The sequence below is a fragment of the Vitis riparia genome, chromosome 17, assembly GCF_004353265.1.
Source record: "Vitis riparia cultivar Riparia Gloire de Montpellier isolate 1030 chromosome 17, EGFV_Vit.rip_1.0, whole genome shotgun sequence".
In the NCBI taxonomy this organism is placed as follows: domain Eukaryota; kingdom Viridiplantae; phylum Streptophyta; class Magnoliopsida; order Vitales; family Vitaceae; genus Vitis; species Vitis riparia.
Window position 1 is genome coordinate 18,259,183 of NC_048447.1, and position 23,571 is coordinate 18,282,753.

Below are 23,571 nucleotides of genomic sequence, written 5' to 3' on the forward strand. Positions count from 1 at the left end.
TATTTATTTAAATTATTTTTTTAAATTAACAATACTTTTGAATTGATTTTTTTTATAATGTTAAAAGCGATTTTTCTAAAAATTTTGGTCATACCAAATTATCTCGAAAATTTGTATGAAGTACAAGTAAAATTAAAATCTATTTCTTTTAAGAGGTCTTTTTTTTCAATTTTTTATTTTAAAGCTTGAATTTGTAAGAAAAATTATTTATTTTGAGAATTTAATTGATTTGTAAAATAATCTCTATTCTCTATAACATGGTGAATTCTTTCGCATTCTATTTAAATAAAAAAAAAATCTCATTTCCTCCGTTTAGCTTATTAGAATTTCTAAATGAAATCTCTTTGACAAATAAAATCAATAAAATATAAACTTTAGAATTATGACTTTTGGGCAATTGGAAATTTGAAATAAGTAATATGAAAATAATTTATTAACTTTAAATATATTTCTTATTTTCATTCACTTTTTATTATTTGTATTTTTTTTCTTTCCTCCATCGTTTCCAAGTTTTTTTGGAAATTAAACATAACTTAGATTTTTTTTTTGAAAAAAAAAATTCCTTTCACTAATTTTTTTAAATATTTGTGCACTCCCTAAACATAGGAATCACATTGATCTTTGAACCACGTTAAAAATTTATTTTTTTTTTATTTTATACTTGTGCGTGTTGTTTGATTCACCATGCCCATCAGTGAGCCATGTACTTAATTTGATGTTGTCTTCTTATTGCTAATTACTCATAATGTGGAAATGAAAGTTATAACATAACATTTTCAACATTTCCTTAAAATTGTGATAAACATCTTACTTTAAAATTGTAAAAGATTTGGTTTGTCACGATAACTTTATACTATCTTCTCATGTTGTTAACAATCAAATGATTATTCATAATTTTAGACAAAACTTTATATATAATATAAATTTTAAAATATTGTAAGTACTTTAAGTTCAACTTTAAAAATTAAAGTTATCATGTTCTTTGTTGTCAACATAAATGTATTGATACAATTAATGACATACATATAAACACATTGATTCCTATTGAAAAACAAGTTAGTTATATATTAGTTATATAATCATTATTTTATTTTTGCTATGTTATATTAATAGGTGAATACATTGTTGATTTTTTTTATATCAATATACTATGAGTTGTCTTTCTACCATAGTTGAGGTTAAAGGTTTTATTTGCAAGATAATAGTGGTAGAAGTCGTGAATTATGAACTTATAAAACGTTATTCAAGTATAATATTTTTTCATCTAAAAATATAATTGAACATTATTTTGGTATGTTGAAAACATGTAACGTTTTCCAATTTTTAAAATAATGACATTTGACAACTAAATATACAATCATTAATAGTGGTAATTTGTTATTTTCTTTATAATCTCATTTGTAAGTGAACCAAATCGATGTTATATATAATTATATATATATATATATATATATATATATATATATATATATATATATATATATAATATATATATATATATTAGAATAAAAATCATTTAATGATTAAAACGAATAAGAATTATTCATATTTAATTCACACATAATTGAAAATTTTTATTTTAGTAAGACTTAATTTATATTCAATTTCATATTAATATAAATTTAATTAATTAAATTTTTACAAATAAAAAAATAACTTTAAAAACATCACTTTTTTATTTAAATAATTTTTTATTTTCTGTTTTTTAAAAATAACTTGCCAATCACCTTTATTTTCATAAAACAACCTAGAATCGATTTTCTTCATCTATCTTAAAAACAACTTTTAAAAATAAGTTTTAGAAAAACAAATACGAATTTCATCAATTTTATTTTTCTTAAACCCATGATGGAGTGAGAACCGTTGGACTGGATTGCTTACCATCCACAAACACGAGAACATCATGAGTTGATCACCATAATAGCCTATGTTGTGCCCCAGACTATTCCACCCCTTCAGCACCTTCTCAGCTTTGCCCCAATCAATTCCAGTGCTACACTCCAAAACTAATTAGTGTGATTTTAAAAAATATTTCTAACATTTTTAACACTTAAATAATAATTTTTTTTAAATATTATAAATATTGAAAATACTTTCTAAAATCACTAACAAATGAGCTCTTAATATTAAAACTCAAAAAGTGTTTTCTAAAATTCCTTTAATATTAATCCCCAATATATTCTTTTACCAAAATCATACAAAGATATGGATAATAAATTAAGTTCTGAATAAGCAAAAATTTGTCATCCATTCTCTGGGGCCGTCTTGGAGGCACTGATGACAATGTCTGTGACTTGATTATTTCATAACAATACTCATAAAGCAAATAATCATAGTAAAAACCCTCTAACAGTAGAGCTTCATTTTATTAGGGGTTTAAGCAATATAGTTGAGGAATTTGACATCACAATAATCAACAAATATTGAACTGAAAAGAATTACAAATGGATGCAGTAGTGATCTTCAAATAAATTCGCTCTTATTGTTTCCAAAGTGATTCAACTTTGGACAAGGACAGGCCAAGCCAAGCACCTTGAGATTCTTTACATTCATGGCCTCCCTTCCATGGAAGTTTAAATGTCTCATAAAAATACAACCCATTCTTTCCATTCACTAGCCCTATCATAAGGTCGGCATGTTTGCATACAGAAGTGTGAAAAAGAATTCAACTTCTGGTGCCTTTTGGATAATTTGGATGAACCTGTTTTTGGAGGGTTCTTCCAGCAGCAAAGGACCCATCTGGGCAACTCGTGGCAGAAGTTTGGCCAGCACCATCCCTGATGATGGACTGCCTCCTCCAGCTGAACCCCATCATGTCCTCCACCACTGCATCCACCACCGTTCTCAGTGATACGTCGATAACATTTATGAATTCAGCACTGCAAGGGAAAAATACCGGCAAACAATTCAAAAGAATATCAGAAAAATAGGTCTTGGCCTGATAATGTCTAGATCTTCGATCAGCACCCTGAACCTTTCGGGGATGTTTGGACTGTATGACAAGTAATTATGACATCAACTGAACTTGTACAAATGATTTGAAGCCAAAATTTTAGGCTCCTACATAGGCTAGCAGTTGATATTTATCATTTCAATTTTAATAGCTTCAACTAGACACCGCACTTGTACAAATTAAAACTGGGAAGTTTTGTAGGCAAACACAGAAATATTCAGTTGGACTCTATATTCACTTTCTTCCCTTCAAAAATTGATGCAACCTGGCATTATATCAGTCATTCTTACAAATGTACCAGAACCTAGAACAGTAGATAGAGACTTGGGATTGTTATTTGAGAACATGACCCCACTACTGCCTGCATTGCACTTCTTTCCAGGATGTGGCTATGGGGTCTGCATGGATGGTTGTGGCTTGACCAATGTGTTAAGAGCAATATTTAGATTTGCACTAGCATTCAATGGAGTCATGCATATGATGCCATACCTTGACATACCTTTATAAAACTCTACAATACTACTTAAAAGTGTTATCTGGAACCTAATTGACATACCTTGATAACACAGCACGTGTCTCCACCATAAGTTGGTCAAATTTGGTGACATCTGCAGGAGTTGAGCTGTCACCATTGGAGGGTGATGCCGGTTTGTAGGATTTGGTGTCATCTGGCATCAAGTAGTCCACCAAATTATGGGGTTTCCCTGTGCTAATGAACAGGTCTAGTATCTGCATAATAGTTCCATGCAGTACCATACTGTTGAAAACATCCCTCAACTGCTTTCTGCATATTAAAAGTGTTGAGAACATTTTAAAAGAACTGTGATAGTTAATTACTCATTTATCAAAATGAAGAGACAATTTGAAAATTTCCATATTATCAAACAGTCTAGAATAATGATCTTTCCAGATTATTCTCAACAAGTGTAGTGTCTAAATGGAGAATCTGAAGATCATTTAACACCTTGGTCATTTACAATGAGCATATGAAGTTCAGTTCTTATTAACATCTTTCATTAAGTTGTGCAAAATTTGTTAGGGAGTTTGCTTCAAAGCTGGTAAGATTAGCACTAAGCCTAAGGGGAAAAACAGATGGTTCCTATGGCTTTTACATAGTGGATAAAGGGTAAAGATGTTAGTCAAATGGCGATGTGTACAACAGACAAACCACAGGGCCCTATTCCAGCAGGTGGATGCCACTTATCCAGATGAAAGGAGAGTGAAAAAGCAACTTAACCATACTTATGAAACCATGGTTTGGAACGATTTTCAGAACCAAAATTTGCCTACCTGGATGATAAGGTGGAGCACAATGTGTTGGGTAGCATTAAACCTAAAACTAAAAGGTTTAATTCTTTGCCATAGAAGGGGGATCAAGAGTTTCCATCTTTCTCAGCAGTGAGGATGATCGGGCCCAGATGACAAACATATTCAACTACGTCCTTCACTTCAGTAATTCACTTCAGGAGGACAATCATAATGCATCGAGACAGTAAAACCATCACTGAAGGTAAATTTAGAGTGGAATAAAAGGGTTTTTGGTGATCTTCATGAACAGAAAGCCTCGATTCTCAAAGATAATGATTATCTTGATGCTACTAAATCATTGCTCTGATACCATGTGAAGAAAAAACACCATCTTTCAGAAGCACTGGGAATTAGAAGATCTAGCAGCTTACTTTAAGCCAGAAGCGACCACAGGAGAAGTTTTCTTGTGAACCAGCATGTTAACCTTCTCAACTTCTTAATTTTGATTAAGCTGAAGGGATGGGATAACATTTGAAGCCTTTGGGCAAATAGGAAAGCTGAGTTTGTGGCCAATAAGGAAGCAGTGAGTTGAAGCAACGGTTTAGAATGAAACAGGTAAAGGGACTTACAACTCAAGGCTATTTTATGAGACTGGCAATGAAGAAAGAGAAAAAGTATCTCCTGGCAAAGGAAGATCATACAGGATCAAGAATTCATTTTGAGAGACTCATAGAGGATCAAGATCATAGAGTTGAAGGCAATGTTTTTTAAAACATTTTTCTGTCCTCCAAAACAGAAAAACAAGAAATATTGCTTGACAATTATAAAACAAAAAACAATTTTCTTTTCTTAAAAACAGAAAACAGTATTTTCAGAAAATATCTTCCAGTTATTTTCACTTGTTTTCCGAGAGTTAGTTTAAAAAATAATTATACAAATATGGAGAATGATTAAAAATAAAGCACTACATATAAAAGTTATTTTTGAAACATTTAAAAACATAGAAACAAGGTTGAAAACATTTCAGGTTCCTAAATATACTTTTATTCTACAAAACATCGTAAAATAGTTTTTAAAAATTGCTCTAAAAAAATGTCTTCAAAAATTGTTTTTGAAAACACTTTCCAAACAGAACCTTAGATTCTTCTCCTCAGAATCATAAAATGGATGCTCACAATCTTAGACTCAAGGATCTGGACAGGTATCCCATATCCTGTGAGAGAGTCTCAATGTTTGGAGACATGCTTCAAAAGAAAGTGATACTTGCAAAGCTATAATTACAATGAACAGAGAGAAGGACATATCTTTTTACCAAAATTGCTGGGATATCCTAGGAAGGCAATGAGCCTTTGGCTCTTAATGAAATCTATTTACCTATCAAAAAAAAAAAATATATCCTAGGAAGGCAATAGACTCACAGTTTTCAAGACTTTCATGCTAATTTGGAGATTAGCCATCATACTAATTCTACTTCATTGTCCTTGTCTAAGAAAAGTAAGAGTAGCAAGGATGAAATATTTCGGACTACTAGTTTGGTAACCAGCTTACTTTCCATGCAAACCAGTGAGGCTCTTCAGGAGATTATTCCCTTTATAAAAGGCTTTTACAAACAGTAGGCAAATCCTAGATGCTGTCATGATTGCTAATGAGATTTTGGAAACTAGTATGGGCTGATGTCATATTAGCTATTCTCCTTTTGTTTCAGTTTTGTTGTTGTTCAAGTTTAGTTTTGTTTCTTTTTCCCTGTTGAGGAGGAAATCTCCTCTTTTCTTTTACCTGTATTTTTCATTTATAAATTTTGCTCTCTTATTATAAAAAAGAAATCCTAAGACTTCAGCCCTGATACCATTTATCACTTAATGGAGTTTTGAGTCTGGAATTCACTATTCCTAGGCTATTATACTCCAGGATCACTCTGAAATACCAGGATTTTGTTTTTTTTTTTTTTCCTTTTTATGAACGGTCCTCCATTCCTCATACTAAATCTGCTGCCTCTATTTAAAAGAGGAACAAAGAAAAATACAAAATGAGCGGAAGGGAATTTAATTAATGATCAAGTAGATTTTTCATAAACAAAGTGATAAGACGAATAAACTAGTTCTCTGATTTTCATATTGACCTCTCATACACAGTGCTAATATGTACTATAGTGAGAGTAACCTTACCCCTTAAGAACTTCTGCTGCTGCTGCATGCATATTAGAAATCAAAGCAGGAATACTATAATTAGAAAGAAAATCAGCACTTGCCAGAAACTTTTGCTGGTCATGCCTATCAATGGGATCAGCTTCCTCCTGAAAAAATTGGTATCAAAATGACTACTTCCAGATATGCAACAAAAATTTAATGTCCGAGAGAAGGATGTCAACAAGAAAATATTGGCAACATACAATAGTAACACTGCAGGGATATAATTCTAATGCTGATTCATCAACAACACCCATTTATCAAAATACTGAGGCATGCTTATATGGCTTAATTAGAAATCTTTTACACAATTACAACATGCAAACATGTGTGGCAATCCATAGAAGATTAATCAACCAAGAATGCAATGAGAATACATGAGATTTATGCCACTGATGACAGAGGAAGAAGCAAACATATTGTTTTGATTTCTTGTTTGCTTTGAATAAGTAAAATTATGATTCTTCTTCCCTTGCTTTGGGGTCATTCTGCTTGGGTCATGTCTGCTAGAGTAATTCAAATGGTTTGATTTCATTGTTCTCTATTGTAAACCAGATACCTACAAGAGGCATCTCCTGCTATTCTCATTATATTCTAATTTGAAGCAGAAATGAAACCACATGTAATTAAGATTCAAGAAACTTTGGGTTTTTATTGAACTAGAAAGTCAAATTAGCCATCTGTTGATACATTAGATCATATAATTTACATCTATTGGTACATTAGACTATATGATTTAAGTTAGCAATTTTGTTCCATTCATTTTGGCGTAGGACTTCTTTAGATTGTGTGTCTTACTTTCAATTAAAGACTCAAGGTTGTTGCATGATTGACTGAAATGTCACAAGTAAGCATAGAAATGTCCGACAAAGGCTAATAGAATTTACATAAGGTTTGTAGTGGATTGAAGGTTTTTTAAATTGAACAAAAATGTTTCAAAAATGATTTTAAAAACTTTTAAGGGTGCTCAAACGCCTGTGGCAGAATTCCAGTTTTGTGCAATTGGATTAAGTTTACAATTGTAACTAGATTAAATTTACAATTGAATTTATTTACAATTGTAGTTGGATTTATTTTGAAAATCCTAATTTGAGTTCACTAGGTATTTGTATCCTATAAATACCTTGCCTAAAAAGGATTTTGGTTTGATGTAAATATTGGAAAAACCTAATTAGCCTTCTCCGAGCTCCAAACTCTCAGGACATTTGTCTTCAGATTCTTTGTGTTGAAAAGGAGATCTGCATCCTCTCAGCCATTGTGGTAAGATCCACTAGGAGCACATGTGGTGCTACATTGTGGACATGAAGTGCAATGTAGGTGCTAAGGACTAAGACATAGGGATGGCTTCCACTAGATAAAACTGTGTATTGTACTTTTGAATAGTGGATTTGTGATTAGAGGTTTCTAACCCTGTGGTTTTTACATCCGTTGTGTGAGTGGTTTTCCACATAAAAAAACTTCTCTCTCTTGTGTTGATTGTTCTTTAGGCTTGCCTAAATTAAAAAGAGATAGTTAAATAATTGAATATATTCAACTTTTGGGCTTGAAAGGTTTAAACACTTATTCATCCCCTTCTAAGTGTTATCTAAACTAGATCTACAAACTTTCACCATCAATTACATGCAAAATTATTGGTCAATGCATTCACCTATATCATATCAATGAATGTTCCCAGCTAACCAATTTCAGTTAGTTCCTGGGTCCAAGGTTCTATAACTACCCCTTTGCCTGAAGAAATTTGGATCCACAGATTGAAGCCTGATTAAAAGTAAAACCAGATCAGGCCCATCCAGGTCAATCACTAATTATTGGCATGCATATTACCGTCATCTTTCCAATACTAAAACTAAAATGGATTCTTTCTTAATTTTCTGTTCCATCATCATTCATAGAACCCATCTATTGCATAACTAACTTGGAATTTCAAAAGAGCACTGCTCGGAATATACAAGATGGTCCAATCAAGGTAAGCCAATTGGCTATTATGAACTCCATTACACAGTTATCTAGAATAGCAAAGAAGATTTACCAACTTCATGAATGCAGCTGAAAGAGACCAACTTATGCAAGTCAACAATGCAATGCATGATTAGCATTACTATAGGAGCTAAACCTTTGCTAGGAAATCATTTTTTAGCATGTGAGATTGTTTTGCATAATTCCTTCACCAGCTATGGTTGATGAGCACAAATCCCAAAAACAGGGGAATTGGTGCAATGGCTTGGGAAAAGGTCTCAATAATTGATAACAGCCATATAATAAATCAGCATTCTGAAATATAAGGACAAAAACACAAATCAAGCAAGCATTTTGGTTACAGATTTAAAGATTAACATCTTTCTCTTTCAAATATAGACCGGATTCTGATGACGCAATATAGTTGGACTCTCACGCCAATGCAAATGAATCACCTTTCTGATGGAGGTAATGCAACCCAACCATAATTGTTAACTCATAAATAATATCATGTATCGTTCTTCTATCTTTTTATATTGTATTGTACCATGTATTTATTTGAAGTAAGAAGCATTGAGTAATATAACCGGTTTTATGAAAGACAGTAGGATTTTGAGAGTTAAATTATGTCATACAATTGAATACTAGAGTTATTGAAAAGTTCAATTTAACAAAATATGAGTTTAATGCAAAGTTCACTACAAAATCTACAAAAATAAAGATTTCAATTTTTAGCTGTGATTTTTAGTCTGCATGTGTTAATATGAGTTATTGATATGTATGTCTTTTATGTGTTTTCCTCAAGTTCCAACTTCCATGTTTGTCATCTCCCATGAAAAAAAAATGAAAAACTAAAGTATTAAGGAAAATTTTTTATTCACCACTATTTTCAATGTTAACATTCAAATAATTCAAATAACAATTCCATAGTGAACATTGCAATAATAGATGTACATAACTTTCAACATTTCATGTGTGTCTTTAACAAGCTTTTTCACGTAGGATTATTATTTTGTCTTTCTCCATGCAATTTATGATCAATTTCTAACCTTTAGTGTATTTTTAAAAATTAATATAATAATTCGATTTTAAGACAAATAAATTTCATTTTTCTTGGAAACTATGAAATATAATTAAAAATGCTTGTATTGTTGTATCATATATATTATTATGTATCATAAAATACACTTAAGATGAGAAGATTTACAAAAAAATGTATAATATAGATTATGGTAAGATTTTAACAACTATAATCCTATGTAATGGATAGTAAGTTAGAAAATTTGACCTTGACAAATTCCCATGCTTTTCTAATTGCCTTCCATGCACCCACCACATAACTTTCTCTCACTCTATCATAAGCCCTTTCAAAATCAATCTTAAAATTCACTCCCTTCTCTCTTGATCTTCTATTTTCATCCACTATTTCGTTTGCTATCAATACTACATCTAGAATTTGTCACCCCTTAACAAAAGCTCCCTAGGAAAAATAATCAGTTTCATGGAGGACTCCACAAAAACTCTTATACAAACTTGTAGCAAGCTACTAGGCTTCAAGTCTAAAATTTTGTTAGTCTAACTCCTTTTTGGCATAAAGGCTACGAAGGTAGCATTGGTGCTTTGGTTTATTACCCAACTAGTGTAAAACTTCATGAACACTCTTAATGGATCCTCCTTAACCATATCCCAACACTCCTGAAACACAACTATAGAAAAACCACTAGGACCTGGTGCCTTATCTTTATATAATTGAAATACAACTTTGTTAACTTCCTCTTCAGTAAAGGGGCCATCTAACCAATTAATGTTCTCTACTAAAATAGGAGACTAATCTAATCCTTCAAAACTCTTGGATTTGCAATTACCTTCTTCTATTATTTTTCCTCTTCTTCAAGACTTTGAAAAAAACTTATTCCATTTTTTCAAGTTTGATTTGACATATCGCAATCTTTTCATGAACTTTTAACCTTCCCCCTAAAACTCACTCCACCATAGGCTAAATCTTTCTTGAACTCCAGGCGTAACATCTACAAGTTGTCAAACTTAAAGGAGTTAGATCCCACATAAAAGGATTAATAGCTAAGACAATGGGGCAATGATCAGAGGTTAGTCTAGGTAAGGTGTCATAGAGACAATGGGGAACTCTGCTCCCACTCATTTGAAAATAGAGATCCATCCAATCTCTTACAAACAAGGGGTTCTTGCAAACTAGACCAAGTAAAAGAAGCATTTCTAAGAGGAGGATTGACTTAAATCACTTTCTCTAATGAAATCTACGAAGCTTGTCATGCTAGTGGTAAATCTAGAACCACCCATCTTCTCCCAAATTCTCCTTATGATGTTTAAATCCCCCACACACACACCATTTCGTAAAAGTTAAATCAAATAGGTCCATTACTTCCACCCAAAAAATCCTTTCTTAGTGAGTTATCGATGGGACTATACAATGAGGTAAGCCTAAAGACCCCTTCTTCATCCAAAACTAGCTTTGTTGTTGTGGCTAAGAATGAACCTATCACCAACTATGAGCAATTGTACTTGCTTGAGTCCCATATTGTCAATACACAACCTGGTGCCCAACAAGCCGAAAAAGTAGCCCATTCTGTATTCCTAGTTGTCCACACACTACCCACAAACCTTTTGTCACATGTCTCTTGCTTCACTTCTTGAAACATCACAATACGTGCAAATTCATGGTGAAAAAATTCCTTAACCACCCTTCTTTTCTCTCTAGATCCTAAACCACAAATATTCCAACTTACAATCCTCATACCACCTTTAAGAAACTCCACACCCAATTAATCAACTCCTACAAAGCATCTAAAACTATGATGACATGTGTGTAATTTCTCCCGAAGTACACCTTATCCAAAGACCTAAGACTACCACTGCTCTGGGAAAGAACATTCTCACTATACTTGCTTGACAAGATTGGACAGATGGAAAGAGTTCAATCTGTTTTGGCCAATTAATGAGATTTAGTCTTCTAATTTCCACTCTTTGTGGTTGTTTTGATATATTAAATCCAATAATGGATTTCCCACATAGATGGAAGATGGTCAACTAATTTGGTTCATGGTTATAAGAAAAAAGAATAATGATGTTGGAAAGCAACCTCTTTTATGCCTTGTATTGCATTTCGGAGAAGCAGGATAGACGAATTTTAAAGATAAGAACTTTTACTCTTGCAAACTAAATGAACTATTGTTGAGATTTTTGTTATTGTGGATAACAATTTTAGAAGTTTTGAAGGCTTCATTTTTTTGCACTTCATAGATGCCAAATGGCCATCCCTTGAGTTATGAGTGTGATTGTGTATGTGTATGCCTTGTTGGTATAGGGCCTTGCTTCTCTCTTTTTTCTCATTAATGTTAGCCTTTCCATTGGGAAAAAAGAAAGAAAAAAGGAAAAGAAAATGCTACAAAGGTGATTAAGGGAGAGGAGAAGAAAAAAACAACCTTTCAACAACCTTGCTAAGCATTTTGCCAAATAAGCGTATACCACCTTCAAGAAAGTCAACCACCCAAGAACACCTCATTATTACTCAACCCTGCTTGGCACACAAGAATTCAAGCTAACTGGCATTATTGCTCACCCTCAAGTAAATTGAAGCCAAAGCCCATACCCAAACACATAGGAGTACAAAAATTAACATATGACTTACCAAAGCATCATGTCTGACAATACTCAAGAATGCAACAATGCATACTCTAAAATCATATGGCTAAGACTAAATCTTAGAATGTTCTCACATCCTTGATGAAATTAGAAATCTAAACTATTCCATAGAACTCTATGAACTCCTATTATTCCCAACCTTCTAAACAACTCTACAACTTTCCACATAACTCCATCACTTGATGTCAAATTCTAACCATTATAAACTAGACCATTCCAAACTACTTTACCAACGCTTCCTTATCCCATATTAGTTTAAACTACATAAACAAGATTAAACAAATATAAAAATCTTCAAATATATAATTGTTGGTGGCAAGCACATCCCTCTTTACCAAACTAAGAGGTGAGACACCATTAACAACTATGACTAGAAATATTGGAACTCTAATGTATGGACTTGGCCAATGCTCTTTTCCGTAACTATCAATGCTTTGTATGCCACATTCCATAATCCAACTAATTCTTCATATTTTGATTAATTGCTTGGTAAGCATGATAACATAGACACTATGTTTCCTCTTATGAGTTCAATATTAGCCTTGTGGAGGGTAGCCATCATGGCTTGAGAGAAATCGCGGATTATTCATGGATAGGAAGATAATGGTGGGAGATTCTTGGAAGACCCTATGTTACCTCAAGGCTCTTTGGATGTTTGTCACCAAGGCTCATTGATTAACATTAACTTGTTATTACTTAGTAGCAGTCGCATTGTTTCTCTTGTTTGTTGTTCTTAGGAGAATTTGTCATTGAAACTCCTAGCATCCTTGATCCTCGACACCACAAAGCTCAAACCAATGATACTAGGCCTCCAATCCCTTGCTTCAGATAAAGTCTTTGAAAAACTCTAGTCAGCCCCTCCTTAACATCCACCACATTGGAAAACCAAACTCCATTTATTCCTACTCTGACCAGAAAGTTTCTTCTTCTGCATGCATTGGCCATTTTATGATAAAAACCCTTATCCCCTCCCTTAGCCGTAATTCCCTTGGTCTTTCATCCCTCTTCATAGAATCTTTCTTTATATGTATAATACTATGCTTATTCTTATTAAAGATATAGACTTGCTACTACTAGCACTAGTACTATTACAACTACTACTACTTGTTCTTATGAAAGATATAGACTTGCTCCTACTACCACTACTACTATTACTATTACAATTAATAATAAGAGTATTGAAATTAAAATTAAGGAATCCTTAACCATTCATCAGCATAAAACTTATAGGATAGAGAAAACTGCCGTGGAAATCATAGCATGTGCGCACTTGCAACCAAGATACACAATTATATTGTAGAAAACACCAAGTCTGATGGTCAACAGATGCGTGGGAGATATGTTCTTTGGCATAAACATGGAAAAGACAGTAACTCTTACAAGTAGATGAGAGCTTCCACCACCCCGTGCAGTGTCGATATATAAATGTCTCCCTAATATGTTGACTTGAACTCTAATATATAAGCTAAGCATTGTCATTGCCCACAGTGACAATACCATTCTTGTAAAACCTGCAGAAACATCAACCATCAGAACACAAGTCATACAAGGTGAGTAAATTATATTGTCAATTAAACCCTAAGGGGAGAGCAAACTCAAAAATCTAGGATTGCAATTAAACAGAAAATCCATATTTTCGTACTTAGAATTTTGAGTCTATCCCATAGCTCAAGTTTCTCTGAGGGAGTTAGAGTGTTTGGCTGGCCCTTCCCTTTCATTAGTCTTTCCGTCAGGTGTGAAAGATCCAACTCTTCTGCTATCCGACCACTCAAATAGAGCATTGAATGTGGCAAAGTTGTTGTATCAGCTATTCTTTGAATGCTTTCAAAATGGGCTTGCATTCTATTAACCTCGGTCACAGACCACAAGAGTCAGAACCCAGATCACAAATATATCTGGCAAACAAAATTCATGACAGTACCAAGAAACAAAAAATAAAAAACAAAAACAAAAAAGAGTGAGAGAATTTGATTTCTCTTAACTGGGCCTTAATGAGTTCCTCATTTTCACGCTGCACAGCAAGTTCTCTCTCCAGATCATCGAGTCTACGTCTGTGAGCATCATAAAGCTTATACAGGAGATACCCACTTCCAAAAACCCCAACTGAAACAAAAATCTTCCTCCTATGCCTTCTCCAAAAATCCCTGTTATAAGCAAAGATACACTAGATCAATTATACATAACAGAGATTCAACAACCAGCAATTTTCAGGAAAACCCTCCGAAGAGTAAGCCTATCTTACGAAAACCAACTATAAAAGAGGCCAATAGAAAGAACCCGGATGAAAAAACAAACAAAATAGGGATTGCCCACAACCCCAACTGAAAAACAGACAAAAACAAAGAACCTAGATGAAGAAACATAGAATCAAACCATAAAACAACAATTTAACAGATACCCACATGCAAAGAGAGAGAGTTTGAAAACTGACCGTACAGAAAACATCTTCGATGCTATAACAATACCCAGAAACCCATCACTACAGCCTTCACTCTCTGCAAACCATTTTGATTCCGCAGAGTAGAATGTTTTCACACATACCCAGAGGAGAAAGCAAATAGATTGGGGGGAAAAAACAAAGAGAAAAGCCTTCTTGTCGAGGGTTTAACAAACTGAGCCTATTAAAATTCGCCTTGACGCATATAGTAGAAAAAAGGGAGACTCCTTATCCCTGGTATTTTGAGGGTTTTATAGGGAGAGACACTGGCGTCTTGCTTTTTGAAACCAAAGCTAAAGAGAGCCTCGATAACTGAGCATGAAAAGGTAGTTGTTTCTCTTGTATAGGGCTTTATTGATCGTCCGATAGAGAGCCTCTGCAGAGTGAATCAAATAGCCCCTTCAGTGAATCCGATTTCTCCAGGGTTTTATCACCAGATTCACCACCACCTTCACAAAAGGCTTCTTTCTTGTGTTGGGATAAAGGAAAATTTTTATTATTATTATTATTCATTTATTTTAATATTATTTAACATTATTATTTATCTGATTTATATTTTTTATTTGAATAAAAAAGTGATATTTGTAATTTTTATAAAATTTTTGTTTTTATGATAATAAAAAATTTTTAAATTGAATTTGTAGTTTTAAATTGTCAAAGCATCCTTCAAAAAATATTTTTTGCTTTTTTTTTTCTTCTAATTATTCATTTCTAATTTATATTTATCTCAAAATAAACTATTATAAGGTTTTGATTGTATATTAAAATAACAAATTGAAGCTTAAAAGCTTTAAGCTAAATATAGGAAGCTTTATAGAAAAACATGTATAATTTTAAAAAAAAACTAATTATGACTTTTTAAAATCCTAAATAATTAACATAAACAATTAAACATATTATATTTAAATGCTTGATTTTTTTAATAAAAATATTTTATATTTAAATATTTATCATAAAAAAAAATGAACTCTTTCACATATTTAATGTTATTTGAAAATCTTTTTATGATTTGTAATTTATATTGATATTTTTTATTAATAATATTTATAATTAAAACATTTCAAAATAAAAAATAAAAAATAATTTGTATATATTAAATAATACATATTATTATTTTATATTTTTATATTTTTAAATATTATTTTAACATTTTTTAATCAATTTTTTTTGTGTTTTAAGTAATATAAACAAAAAGATTAATCTTCATAACCACCCACGATGTTTTTGGCTAGTTATAACTATCTCCGTTTAAAATTTTATTAAATACATTTTTTGGCTAATTATAATTACCTCCATTTAAAATTTTATCAAATACATTTTTTATTTTAAAGTGAGAAAAGTGAGTGAAAATGACAAATAAAAATTGCATAAAAGAGATTTGATGAAATTTTGAATTAAACCTAAAAAAAAAGCTAAAGAGAGAGAGAGAGAGTTCATATTCTCCTATATAAAAACATATAGTAGTATTAACTCCTATATAAAACCTGGAGACTTATTTTTATGTAACATCCCAATACCACAATTCCATTTATGTTTAGATGAACTCGTATAAATATCTCTGTATACCAACTCATCAATGAAACCTTCCCATGGCATATTAGACACCAATACATTTCCACCCCCCTAAAAGTTGACCATTTTTCAATGTTAGATATTTCAATGGTTGTTACTAGAATATAAAATTATATTTTTTCGTATAAAACATTCGACTATGATTTTAATTTTATATTTTAAAAAAATTGAAAATATATGTTATGATTTTAATTTTATATTTTAAAAAATTGAAAATATATGTTATTATCGATCCTGTATCACATTTTTAAGAATTATTTTGAAATAGGATTAGGGAATTGATATAAAAAATTTACTTAAAAAATTAAAAACGTTTCACAAAATTATTATAAAATAGATTCTACATATGAGGTTACGTAAATAATAAGATATGTTGTGTGAAAAGAATAATTCGTCTTTCTTAAAGGAGCTTTAAGACTTGATTTCATATAAGGAAGTGAAGGTTTAGAAATTAATTACTCTGATTTGAAATGCAAACGGGGTATGAATAAATGATAGTTAATTTTCATGCACGAGAGCATGTGGCCTTTGTCGGGGCACATCCTTTCCCACTTGTGCCCACCCACCTTGCACCTATCTTATATATCAATTGACTTCCATTTTTTTAAGTCATTCTATAATATTTTCATTTTGTTCCACAATTCAGTAATCAAACTAAGGTTTTCCAAATTCATGTTGGTGCATAGTTCAAAAGAATATATGAATGATTCATACACATTTCCACAAAGAATATCTTAAGTTTTTGGATAATTTGATTGAAATTCAAATTCTTTGTCAATATCTTCAAATTTTGGAAACTTATATGGGGAATTCTCTTCAAATTTAATTTCTTATTCTATATCTTTAATTTTTGAAGAATTTTATTGAAATTCAAATTCTTAATTTACATCTTCAATTTTTGAATTTTTTTATTGAAATTCAAAATTTCAAATTCTTGATCTAGATCTTTGGCTTTTGGAAACTTATAAAATTCTCATGGCAAGGGCCCTTCAATAAATCTATAAAATCCTTCTAATTAAATTAAACCCACCCAAATATCATAGACATTCCTCATAAAAATATAACTCTTTTAATAAAGCTCTTTAAATGCTAGAAACGGTTAGATACCACTTTTTAAAATCACTTAACGCTTGTAACATTTTTAACTAAAATAATAATAATAATTCATATTACTCAATGTGTTTTCAATGAAAGCCTTTTATAATAGAACCATCTTCTAGAAAATACTATAAATAATTTTTTAATATTAAAAGTAATTTTTCAAAAGTTTTAAAACATTTTCTAAATTTTGTCTCACATATTTTAAAAAAACACTTTTAGACTAAAACTGATTCATAAAATCACAACAAAATAGATTTTAAGAATCCATTTAGCAATAATTCTAACCTAAAAAGCTTGTTTAAAAAAACATTAAATGTTTGTCAATATTTAGAAGACACTATTAAAAGTCCAAAAAATCACTTATAATGCTTTCAAGAGAAACACTTCATATGTCAATATCTTCAAAAACACTTCAAAACAGGAACACTCCCACTCTTAAGGATTAAAAAAAGCTAAAAATACCTCCTAAAATTACCCCGACTTCTAAAGTGACATTTGTTTTTTAGGCTATTTACTGAAAACAATTTGATTTTAAAATTTATGTTATTTGTTTTTCTACTTTTTTATAACTTATTATAAACTTTTTACTAAATAGAAAAAACCAAAATATGTAACTTTTTCTAAATAAAAAAAATAACATATAGATTTTTCTTTACTTTCTAATACTTAATAGAAATAAAATACTACAAAAACAAACATCCTAATACTTGAAGCATTAAGATTCTATTTAGACTTAAGTAAAAAAAACAAACATCACCTAAATCTCCTTAAGCATTAAGCACTTATCTTAGGCAGTAAGGCTACATCCAACATTGATTTAACTTCTGTGATCTTAGTTGATAATTTCACTATTCCAGTAACATCTACACCGTTTATATCACAAAATCAATGTGCTGTCCCCCCATTGGGTCCCATTAACTCTTTTCCCCCTTTTCCTGTCCCCATTGGGACTGGGGACTTGACCTAGAACCTTCCACGAACGAATGATATATCTATCTCCAAGAAGGCGAGGCTAAAAGGAATTTAATCATATCAAAATCACAGAAGTCACTAATATCACTCTCATCTCCCCATCCAAACAAAAAGCCTACCCATGCCGGACCAATGCTTACAGGATTTGAGAATCAAGTCGGTTTTAAAACAATGACAATGGTGTTCAAACACAGGGCAGATGATCAAACAACATGAAGAAGATTTTAACTAAATGTAGAGTATCTCATGTAAATAAATCAGGAACCAAAAGCATAACAGCTAATGTTATCATATAAAAACCAAAATCGAAACGTCTAAATGAAATATCTCATGTAAGAAACAAAACCGAAACAGCAGCCACTGCTGCCCCAAGCATAAAAGAAATTATCCAAACATCCTTCAACATTTTCAACAGAAATCTAAAATAAACCATAAAATTGCTAAAATGAAGAAGCACATCTGGTAATTAATGACAAGAATATGCTTCCCTAGTAACGGCCAATTCCCCAAACTCTGACTACACCATCCGTGTACCCACTAAACAATGTGCTTCCATCTGCGCTCCAGCTCAAGCTTGTGCAATATATGATCTGGCAAAAAATTGCAACACAAACAACAATTTACATCATTTTTAAAAAACAGTTGATGGGTGATGCACTACTCCCTGAACACAACAACAGTACTACTATGCCATATCATATCATGCAGTAGTAATTTGTTCAAGACATTAGGATCAAACCATCTGCATGGATGCTTGCCAATATAAATTTCTACGCGGCAAGGTGCAGGAAAATCAGATCTTTCCCCATTTCAAATTGGGCAAAATCAGAATAAAAGAAATTAAAACATGGTAAAGATAAAGCAATATAGTACATATGCATATGCTACTAACACAAGAATAATTAAAAATATAGATGACTAACATTGTTCTATCACCAACACCTTGAACAAGGATAGCCCAATCAATTATCTACTCATCGCATTAAAACAAAACTAGTAAAATAAATAAAAGATTATAATCCTTTTCATAAACTTACCACAAGCATGAACTTTGATAGAAACTTAGATGCGAACATCACCTCAACAACATTTCGTAAATTTTGGCACATAATTAGAAGTAAGCAAAAATTGTACCCCATGAATTAAAAAAAATAACAGGAAGATAAAATGTCAGCCACAAACATAAAACCCACAAGAAAACATGTATATTATGTGTTAGTTACAAGTGCAAGAACAAGACACACCCGATAACAAGATACATTTCCCTTTCAGTCCCAAGATGGAAGAACACATTAAAAAGTAAATCATGAACTTCTTTTGCATTCAGATCATATAGGAAGGCTCCAAGAATATGTCCCCCCTTGTGTGTGTATTCGTAGGTCATCATGAAGTGATGAAGTATATACAATAACTAGATGAACCCCTCCCTCAGCCCAAGGGTGAAATTTGGACACATATCACAGGCAAAACATGTATAAAATATGGCATCAGGTTCAATAGAAAGCTCTTGATGAAAACATAATAAGAATCATATCCCACTTGGGCATATGAGCATCATGAGGCATAGTCATTCCATAAAATTAGGAATCGTTTAACCAAAGGAAAAAAAGGAAAAAGACAACAAAACAGATAGACCATCAACAGTATTGCCACAAGACGAACATAACCCAAACCAAAAATCAAGCTTTACTAAATAGAACCCTCGTATCACATATACAAATAAACCAAGATATTAGCATGCTCAACAACAGCGTACATACAAATGGGTGAAACAATCCTCTTTCCAATACACATTCCGATACGAATATAACACGTATAGCATAACCAAATAATAAGACACCCGATCAATAAATATACAAATAACAGTCTGTGCAAAATAAAAAGTATAAAGATATACCTTTCCCTTCTTCTTGGCAGTAGTGGTGGTATCTTCGCTCTTTTCAGCCTCGGTCTTGAGATCAACCTTCAAATCCTCGACAATGCTCTTGCTCTCCAAATCCCAGATCTTGATACTCTGCTCCGTAGCAGCGCAAAGCCAGTACCTATTAGGGCTGAAACACAAAGCGTGAATAATCGCCCCTGCATCGAGCGAGTATAGCCTCTTTCCCTCGGCCAAATCCCACAAAAGAATCACTCCATCCTTGCCTCCACTCGCGCACAGGGACCCGTCTGGTGACACCGCCACTGTGTTCACATAGCCGCCGTGACCGGCCAGAGTGGCCCGGAGCTTGCAGTTCGTCAAGTTCCAGACTTTCACTGTCCGATCCCAAGAGGCAGACACAATCGTCGGCTGCAGGTTGTTAGGGCTGAATCGGACGCAGCTCACCCAATCGGAGTGTGCATCAGCGTCCTGGATGGTGTACTTGCACTCACCAAGAGTGTTCCAGAGCTTGATGGTGCGGTCACGCGAAGCCGACACGATCTGGCGGTTATCAACAGAGAAAGCCACGGAAAGGACGTCCTTGGTGTGACCGACGAAGCGACGGGCGGAGGTGCCGGCAGCGAGATCCCAGAGGCGGAGCTCACCGTCCCAGCTTCCGGAAAGAGCGAACTGGCCGTCGGAGGAGAGGACAACGTCCTGAACAAAATGGGAATGGCCGGTAAGGCGGCGACGGGGGACGCCATAGGTCTTGTCATCCTTGGTGAGGTGCCAGAGGATGATGGACTTGTCTCGTGAGGAAGTGACGATCATGTCGGAGTTGTCAATTGGGGTGGCGATGGCCGTCACCATATCGGTGTGGGCTCTCATCGTACCGCGGAGAACTAGGGTTTCGGCCATCTTCGAGCTCTCTCTCTCTCTTTCTCTCGGATTAGGGTTTTCGTGAGAGAGGCGACTACTGGGAAGTGAAATCCTATAGGAAAGAAGGTATTTATATGGGTTGTGGCGATTAGGGTTTTGGTGGCTGTGGCTAACTATTATATGACATTGAGGAAAAACCCTAACGGATCCGTTTCGTTTGGAGTTTATTTTCCTTTTTCTTCTCTTTTCCGTTTTTGTCGAAGTATCCAATTTTATTTTTATTTCAATATATTTGTTATTAATTATAAATTTATTTATTTTTTTCCAAAATATTTTTTTATCTATTGCAAAATATTTTGATTTTAATTTTAAAATTATATTAATTGAACTATGTGAGAGGTAAATAATGCATGATTAAAATTCAAATTGTTTTATGTGTTTCAAATTATTAATTTTATTTTTTATATAAAGCTTTAAATTTCATAATATATACGAATTTTATGATAATAATAATTTTACTAACAATTACCTATAAAAATTTTTACATATTATTTACTTTTTCATGCATTTGGATAATAATTTTATTGTTAAATTCAAAGAATCGATTATTTAAACTAAGACAGATGAATGTTGTAAAATTTAATTTATTTTCATTATATATTATTTAATCTTATTTATCTTTATTGGATATCAATAAGTTTTCAAATAAGATGATCAAACCAAATTTAATAATCAGTATCAAAGGCAAAGTGGAGATGAATAAAATGATAATGGTAAAATGTTATAAATGACAATTAAATAAAAAAAACTTAAAAAATTTTGAAAATAAAATATTGACTCATATTATATTTTTAATTTTTTTATATTTATATTTTTAAATTTAAAGTTTTTTTTTGTTATAACTCTATTTTTAATCTTTAAAATTTATTATATTATTGATTTTAAATCAGTTCTCTCAATAGTATTATTAATAGGATAAGTAAAAATATCATTTTAAGAAATAATTATTTCACTTACCAAAAAATATATTTAGTATAAAATATTCTTAAATATATGAAGATAAAATCAATTTACAAAATTTGACCATTTTTTATGTTTTTTTTCAAATTAATAAGTCAAAACTCACTTTTTCCAATTACGTATCATAATTTTTATGCTAATTGATTGTTTTATTTATCAAATTATAATAGAGAAGTAAAATTTTATATTTCTAAAACGTGGATAATCCAAACACATCTAAATTTCAATTAAGCATTGGCATGGGGCCGAATATTACATTTCGCTACTCAAGTTTAATATAATATTTTATTTTACTAATTTCTTTTATCAATTGAAGTAAAAAAAGTTTTTACTTTTTTATCTATTCATCATGCTAAATAAGTTTGTAGATAAATAATTTTTTTAAGAAACCATTTTTACCAATATTAATTATGATATACATGAAATAAAAAATTTCTAATTTTTTTTAAAAGAAAAATATTTTATTTTACAATTTTATTAATCATTAACTAAATAATTATTAATCATGATAAACTATTTTTTTTTTTTATCTCTTCTTTATGATAAATAAATTTTATAACAAAACAAATATTTAAAAAAAATTGCCTTTATCTCATCAATTTATTTTATCATTTAAATAAAAAAAATCCTAAAATTTTTGCTCAATTCTATAGTAAATAAATTTTGTTTGCTTACCTTCAAAAATTTTGAATTTCAAATTAAAAAAAATAGTTAAAAGGGATGAAAAATATCCAAATATGTGAATCTAGGGGCATGTTTGGTTGTTGTTTTTGAAAACGGTTCTAAAAAATAGTTTTTGAAAACAGTTTTTAAAAAATAATTTTTTGTGTTTTCAGAAAAAAAATATGTGTTTGGGAACTGAATTTTTGAAAACAGTTTTTATTCTAAAAAAAACACATGTTTGATTAAGTTAATAAAAAAGTTTTTATAGTAAATAACACATAAAACATGTTTGAATGTTATTTTTTTAATTAATAAAGTGTTTTCTTCCATTAACTTGATATTATAAATTTATAAATAATTTTCATATGCACAATTCATTTAAATTAAAAAAAAATTATTTCATTTTGAAATTTTTACATCAATTATAATTTTCTTAAACAAATAATGACTTTATCACCATATGTAAATATATTAATTTTAATAATTTAAGGAATAATAAAGAATTTGCGGGTGAGAGTGTGATGGTTGAGTGGAGCTCACTTTTGTGAAAACACAAAAAACAACTAAGAAAACGCAAAAAGAAGTAAAAGAAAACACGAAAAACAATATATTATTTGAGCAGTGAAAAAACAATAAAAACCTCTTTTTATTGTTTTCAAAAAAGTGGTTTTTGAGAATATAGAAAACACAAAAACAAAAACATACCCCCTTTTCTAAACAAGTTTTTTGTCTTCAAGAATAGAAAACAATTCATGAAAACATGAACCGCCTACCCTTCCTGTGTTTTTATTTGAAATGTAGATTTAAAAAAAAACGGTTATATTTACGAGAAAAGGGTGAGACACTTTTGTTAAAATGAGAAAAAAGAGGGTGATGATTAAATTTTCAAATTTTGGTTTGGATTAAAAACAAACTCTTCTAGTGTGGGAGGGTTTTCGGTGTTAAGGAAGATACCTAAAAGAAAAGAATAAGACCACCCCTACAGAGAACACCATGACTAATTCACGGTTATGGCACACCCACTGATAGATCAACTGAAATCGAA

General features: G+C 31.5%; 2 protein-coding genes across 2 annotated transcripts; both read right to left on the reverse strand.

The window, feature by feature from the left end:
• Positions 1-2,457: 2,457 nt before the first annotated feature.
• On the reverse strand, positions 2,458-14,859 carry LOC117934519 (peroxisome biogenesis protein 3-2-like). Its single transcript, XM_034856235.1, is given in 8 exon segments — positions 2,458-2,808; positions 2,810-2,879; positions 3,510-3,737; positions 6,367-6,494; positions 13,402-13,532; positions 13,664-13,863; positions 14,004-14,165; positions 14,453-14,859. Coding segments are annotated over 8 exon segments (1,119 nt in total). The 5' UTR covers positions 14,467-14,859; the 3' UTR covers positions 2,458-2,622.
• A 3,497-nt stretch (positions 14,860-18,356) lies between these two features.
• On the reverse strand, positions 18,357-20,962 carry LOC117904652 (guanine nucleotide-binding protein subunit beta-like protein). Its single transcript, XM_034817362.1, has 2 exons — positions 20,001-20,962; positions 18,357-18,693 (listed from the first exon to the last, which is right to left on the reverse strand). The coding sequence occupies exons 1-2, from the start codon at positions 20,880-20,882 to the stop codon at positions 18,592-18,594; spliced, it is 984 nt and encodes a 327-aa protein (XP_034673253.1). The 5' UTR covers positions 20,883-20,962; the 3' UTR covers positions 18,357-18,591.
• Positions 20,963-23,571: the final 2,609 nt, after the last annotated feature.

Excerpts from the sequence above, each read along its gene's own strand:
- LOC117904652 (XM_034817362.1), bottom strand. The coding sequence starts at position 20,882 with ATGGCCGAAACCCTAGTTCTCCGCGGTACGATGAGAGCCCACACCGAT. Across the intron at positions 18,694-20,000 it reads CTGCCAAGAAGAAGGGAAAG|ATCATATATTGCACAAGCTT; the intron begins GTATATCTTTAT and ends ATTTTTTGCCAG.